The sequence below is a fragment of the Triticum urartu genome, chromosome 2, assembly GCF_003073215.2.
Source record: "Triticum urartu cultivar G1812 chromosome 2, Tu2.1, whole genome shotgun sequence".
Lineage (NCBI taxonomy): Eukaryota > Viridiplantae > Streptophyta > Magnoliopsida > Poales > Poaceae > Triticum > Triticum urartu.
Genome location: NC_053023.1, coordinates 652292615 through 652299032, shown reverse-complemented (window position 1 = coordinate 652299032; position 6418 = coordinate 652292615). Strand labels below are relative to the sequence as shown.

Below are 6418 nucleotides of genomic sequence, written 5' to 3'. Positions count from 1 at the left end.
ATTCAAATTAGCCCCATAGAAAAATCACTTTTAATATGCCTATTGCCTAATATGGACCCTTGGCTAACTTATCATGTGTTTGTATTGGAGTTGACCCTCCTGTGTTTTTCATTCTCATTCATCATAGACTTGGCAATTCCATTCAAGTGTTAGAAGTGTATTGCTTTCACTTATTAGGCGAGTAGGATCCTTCATGCCTCTAGCCGTTTTATCCAACTAGCTACATGCTCGTGCGTTGCTACGGCCGACAATGCTCTTGTGTTGCTACGGACGACAATGCTCGTGTGGCCGATGGGACGCCTGGATGATGGGTGACAAGGTGAGGTTTCTTGGACCTTCTGCCAGGTGATGATGGAGGGGACTGGTAGGTTGTGGAGATGTAGGGGCGACGACATGGAGTACATGAGATGGGATGGCAGTAGATAGACGCGGCATGATTTCTTTCCTCGTGAGAGAAGAGAGACAAGAGTGAATCTGTGCAGTAGGAGTGAATGGAAGGAGTGGGCAATGAGTCGAAGCGTTGCAGATATGTTGGGTAAGGAAACCATACATGGAAAAAATGAAAGAAAACCCAAAACAAAAACGAAAGAGATGTTAGCTTTAAGCATTAATAACGGACACGACGGTGTATCAATTGCATCCCTAACAATGGCCATCATATTTTTTATTTTTGTTTTGTGGTAATGGATGACATTCATCTGTATATATTACAATGTGGCAATGGCTCTGGAGACATCAAATATGCCTTCTCGGGAGGCGTCATGGGTGGCGCACGCCAAGTCCACCCTTGATGGCAGTAGCGGATGGAACACGCGGAAGGGGATCAATGTGGAGAACAGAGTGGTTGGTGAGGACCTCCTCCTTCGCGGTCCATGCGGAAGTAGGATGTGAAGGAGAGAGGATGCCATGACGAAGGTGAGGTGGATGTCATCCGATTATAAAGAAGAGGGCTCAAGCGAGAAATATCTCGGTATGGTGGGAAACCGAGCCGGAAGGGGACGGTCTGGCATGAAAAGAGAAGGGTGCGTCGTGGGATGGAGTTTTGGGTTGTGACTATATATTGAAGATAACATGGCGGATAGTCCGGCAACCACATTTCTCCCTACACATAGGCTGGATTTGGTGGAGCACGGACTCTCAAGACAGGTGGATTTTGGGGAGCCCGCTACGTACCCGTTTGATGTCAAAACAAGGCTGAACTTATAAGGGAGAAATGAGCTTGAACCTTGTATACAATCTTAGTCATTTATTTGATTCACTTATATTCATTGGTAGCTCGTAGCAACGCACGGACATTCTACTAGTATTAGTACGGCACGACCAACTTGAAGGAAAAGAGTCGGTTTTTCACTGGTTTTGCGGGTTTTTTCATCGGTTTTCTTTCGTTTCTTTCTTTGTTTTTACTGTTTTTCTCTTCTCTTTTATTTTTCTTTCTTGCTCTTTGGTTTTCTTTGTTTCTTTCTCGTGTTTTTTCTTATTCTTTGGTTTTCTTTGTTTCTTTCTCGTGTTTTCACAGGCTTTTTTTATTTTCTTTCTTTTTCTGTGGTTTTGTTTGTTTCTTTTCTTGTTTTTCATTGGTTTTCTTTTGTTTTCTCTCGGGTTTTCACTGTTTTCTATACACATTTTTGGTACATATCTAATACAATTTCTAATACAGTTTTAATTTTTTTTAAAATACAAGATTAACATTTATTGAATACGTGGTCAACATTTTTTCCATAAATATTTAAATTTTAAAATGCTTTATTTTTTTATATATTATATTAACATTTTCTGAATACATGGTCAGCTACTTTTATATACACATTTAACATGTTTTTGAAATGCTTGACTATCATAAATACAAGTTTAACATATTTTGAATACATGGCCAGTATTTTTCTATACACATTTAATATTTTTCAAATCCTTGATTAAAAGTTTCAAATGCCAAATTAACAGTTTTTTAGTACATGTTCAACATTGTTTCTATACACATTTAACATTTTTTTCAAATGCTTGATTAACATTTTCTGAATACAAGTTTAAGAATGTTTGAATACATGGTCAACATTTTTTCTATATAGATTTAACATTTTCAAATGCTTGATTAACATTTTTCAAATACTTGTTTAACATTTTTTCAAATGCTTAACATTTTTTATATACATGATCAAATGTTTTCACACATTGTATTTTTGTAATTTGTATACATTATTCGTATACATGAGAAAATTTTTCTATATACACATTTAACTTTTTTTCAAATCTTGGTTAAGATTTCTTTAAAATGTTTTATGTAAAGTGTTTTTTGTAATATATTTATTTACATTATTTGGAAGTTAATTAAAAAAAGGTAGAAAAAACAAGAACAAAAAACATGAAAACCCCGCAAAAAAGCGAGGCTGTGGATCTCGCACTTGCTAGGAGCGAGGTATAACCCCCCCCCCACCCCCCCACAAACTCCCCTCCCCCCGCTAAAAAAAACCAACCCCCCTTCCCTAAAAAAAATTCCACGAACTCCTACAAGTCTTGCTTTCACCAAAGAGACAGACACCAGTTTCTGTGAAGCTCAGCTAAAAAAAGTGCATTAAACTCAGTAAAATGGCTAAAAACAAAGTTTATGTGAAGCTTAGTCAGCACTCAACAAAAACAAGAAGGGGCATGTGATGTGATAACTTGCAGTCAAAGTTAAGGAATCACCTTGTGTGACGCCACTTGTTTAGCAAGATTACCAGCTCCATTTAACCAATTACAAATGACGGCGATCATCTTGCTTGTTGGCACAGACCCCAGACCCGGTCTTATTCTTTGCCACAAGCTTCAGAGTACCTTTATCTTCCCTCCTTTGGCCACATTAGTTTACAAGGCATTGACTCAACCAACGACACATAAAAAAGCACAAGCTGCAAAACCTACGGCCGGCCGGCGATCGCTGGTTGAGAAGAGTAGACGGCCCGCAACGGGACCCAACCCCCAACCTATCATTCTCACATCCACTGTAGCTCATATGACTTCTGACTTGAGACTAGGTTTGCTCCCAGTAGGTGACGCAGGACCCCGCACCCGAAGTGCGTATATATGAGGTGACCCCGCGCGTCCCTGTTGCGCCTCAGTCGTCCCAACACTCAACCTAGGAAGAAGAAGAGGAGGGACGCTAAGTTGCAGCCACCAAATCGGCGATCCTGGGAGGGAAGATGGCGTTCAGCATCACCAGGAAAGAGATCGAGGGGTTCTGGAGGAGGAAGGAGGAGGAGCGCCGCCTTGCCGCCGAGAAGGAGGCCGCCAGAGCCAAAGCCAAGACGCTCAAGGTCAGACCCCTGCTTTTGTTCAACTGTAACTTCTTTCTCCATTATCTGTTCAAGAAGGCAACAAAAAAGCTCTGTTATATCATTTCTCTTATTTGTTGCGATCATGAAACTTCTGGCTTTGATTTTGAAAGGCATCTAGTTAACACTGTTTTGGAGAATTTTTGGAAAGCAGATGGAGGATTATATGCTGTTCGAGCAAATGATAAGGGAGATTCTCGAGGAGGGGAACGAAGGTGACAAGGGCATCAACGACAACAGAATGATGGTGGCAGCTTCCAGCAGGGTTGCCGAATTACGGATTGGGATCAAGCACTGGTAACCCCTTCTCACAAGACAACTTTTTCGTAGCAATTGTAGCACCGAGAGTGCGACCTTTTTCTCTTCTGATGAAAAGTACTTTCAGCCAATTTTTTCTGAAACTGTATACTGGTATAGCCAGTGCGATGTGGAAAACAATCTGTATCCCACCCCCATCCATCCAATCCTTTCCCGTAGTTGGATGCCCTGTCACAGCTCACAATGCCGTACTAGTAGCACAATAACGTATGGCCAAGAAGCATACGACATAGGTGGTGGAAAACAAAAGGCATTAGGGGCCATACTCATACTACAATCATACTACACGCTAGCCAAAATTTATTTCTGGTGGAATCTATCTTCTTACACATGCTTAGCGTCCACGGAGAAGCTTCTTAGTGCAGTACGTATTTAATTAGGCGGTGGTACAAATTTGTGGATTATGATATGACAGACCCGCCATCTTCTCCGACTGGGTGCAGGTGGAAGAAAAGCACCTATGCTTATCTGAATGAGCCAGCAGTGACGGCATCGATGGATGACAAGGGAAGAAACAGACGCGCCGTCACTTATATTCCGCAGGACAGATGCCTCAAAGTCCGCTCGTCGATTCCTGCTTCATTTGTCATCTTTTAGGTGGTCTGTATTCATGACGAAACAAGCTGGGGCATATCAATATGTATCTATGCATCAGCTGTTGTGACAGGGACGGAATAATTTATGTTGTGTATAAGTTTGTCTGAATGCTGTACTTATATCAAATTAAGTGGAAGACCGTGTTGCTTGGTGCATTGCGTCAATTTTTATCTTACTTTTTGGTCTGGTGATTGGTGTGTGGTTTAACCACAACAAAAGTGAAAGTAATGCATGCGCTGACAGTCACTTGACTGCTTCTTAAACTGCCATCACCCGAAAATTTAAAACTGCAATCGTCCTGGGTGCAAAAGATAAAATTAAATGCCCAACAATGCCCCGAGCAACAAGGTTTTCCACTGAATTTGATGAGTGGAGTGGCGGTGCGCTAGACCATGGATGGCGGTAGCACCGGGAGCATGACGAAGGTGAGATAGACATGGGTGAGGAAGAAGGTGAGATTTTAGTTCATAATAGACCCGGGCATTCATTGATATGTCCAGTTTTAAAAAGCCTGACCCCAGACTCCGGAGTTCGCGTGGAAGAACTAAAATAAAGAAGGGTCTGTTTAGGGCATTTAGATGTGCTCTAGTCATTGCACATTTAAATGACTCAATCAAATTAGAAAAATAAAATAAATAAAAGCATGGTGTTCCCCCCGCACATGTACTGTCGAACAACACCCTCATCTACTGTCGAACGAACAAGTGCATTGGGCAGCTGTGCCGGTCATCAACGATGAGCATGTGGTGCACGAACTTGTCGAAATCAGCTCTGAACTGACTCCTTTTGGTGTACTAGCAAGATGCCCGTGCTACGCTAGGGAAGCATGAAAATGAGCTGGGGCATGATCTACTTAGGATAGATATGATGTCCAGCCAGACCGGAAGAACATTAGATTGTTTAGAATCTAGCAAGTGATAAAGGCATGCATTGCTCAATCTCAACCTCCCCGAACTTACAGAAATGCTGCCTTTAATTTATTCCCAAGCCGACTTGATTGCTCCGCACCTTAAGTCCAACCTGATACTGCATCCAATGAAACAGAGTAAATTCTTGGAGGTTAAATGCTCGAAGGAACAGAACAAACAAAGAAGAACTAATTTGGTTAGGATCATCTGAGCAGCCAGATAGTTTACGTATAATATATTCATATTTTCTTTCTTTCTTTCTTTTTTGAAACAAGGCAAAAAATTTGCCATTTTCATTGATTAAGGGAGAAGGTTTAAGACAAATGGCCACAAAGCGGAAGACAAATATCTACTCTCGCAGCATTACAATACTCAAGTGGGTAGCACCGGCAATAGCCCAAAGATGGGCCTCCTCTTTTATCTTCGCGATGAGCATCATCGTCGTAGTGGCGGTGTTACGGACGGAAAACCCTTCCATTACGCTCTTTCCAAATCTCCCAAGACATGAGCATGAACAGGGAGGCGATAGCCTTTCTCTGATCTCCACGCTCAACCACATTTTTAATCCACCAGTCTTGAACCGAAACCTCATTTCGCCAGTTCCTCACCACATCGGCATGTATACCGAGCCATGCCGCAACCTCAATCCAGACACGTTGGGAGAACCTGCATTGGAAGAGAAGGTGTGCTGCGGTTTCCTGGACTTGCTTGCAAAGCGGGCAGAGGTTGCAGTTCGGCCATCCACGACGGTGCAATCGATCGGCTGTCCAAACTCTGTTTTGAATTATCAACCAAGCAAAAAAATTGCATTTCGGAGGGGCCCAACCCTTCCAAACAGCAGCAGGCATGATGCTTGTCGTGTGTCCCGCAAATTGCGCCATATAGGCGGTCGACGCCGAGTATTCTCCATGACACGTGAACTTCCATAGGATAGTATCATGCGCATCATTGTCGAGAGTAACAGAGGATAGCTTTTCCCATAGCAAGGCGAACTCCTGGATATGCTCCATGGTGAGCCCATGATGGGTATCAATCTGACTAACCCAATAATTGTTGAGGAGAGCTTTTTGGACCGAGGTAGATTTCTTTTTTGAGAGGTCAAATATCTTTGGGGCAATATCTTTGGGTCTCATGCCGTTGAGCCAAGATGATTCCCAGAACTTTTCCTTACATCCGTTTCCAACACTAACCATGGTGGCTGCCGCAAACAGGTCTCTATCATCATCATTGCACGGTGTTCCCGTCCCAGTCCAAGTCTTGGGGGGGGGGGGGGGGGGCCCCCCCACA

General features: G+C 42.7%; 1 protein-coding gene across 1 annotated transcript; it reads left to right on the top strand.

Moving 5' to 3' along the window:
• The first annotated feature begins 3011 nt into the window (after positions 1-3011).
• On the top strand, positions 3012-4387 carry LOC125533889. Its single transcript, XM_048697218.1, has 3 exons — positions 3012-3290; positions 3463-3605; positions 4070-4387. Exons 1-3 carry the CDS (start codon positions 3177-3179, stop codon positions 4221-4223), a joined length of 411 nt encoding a protein of 136 aa, XP_048553175.1. The 5' UTR covers positions 3012-3176; the 3' UTR covers positions 4224-4387.
• Positions 4388-6418: the final 2031 nt, after the last annotated feature.

Coding starts and splice junctions, on each gene's coding strand:
- LOC125533889 (XM_048697218.1), top strand. CDS start 3,177: ATGGCGTTCAGCATCACCAGGAAAGAGATCGAGGGGTTCTGGAGGAGG. Junction 3,291..3,462: donor CCAAAGCCAAGACGCTCAAG/GTCAGACCCCTG, acceptor TTTGGAAAGCAG/ATGGAGGATTATATGCTGTT. Junction 3,606..4,069: donor CGGATTGGGATCAAGCACTG/GTAACCCCTTCT, acceptor GACTGGGTGCAG/GTGGAAGAAAAGCACCTATG.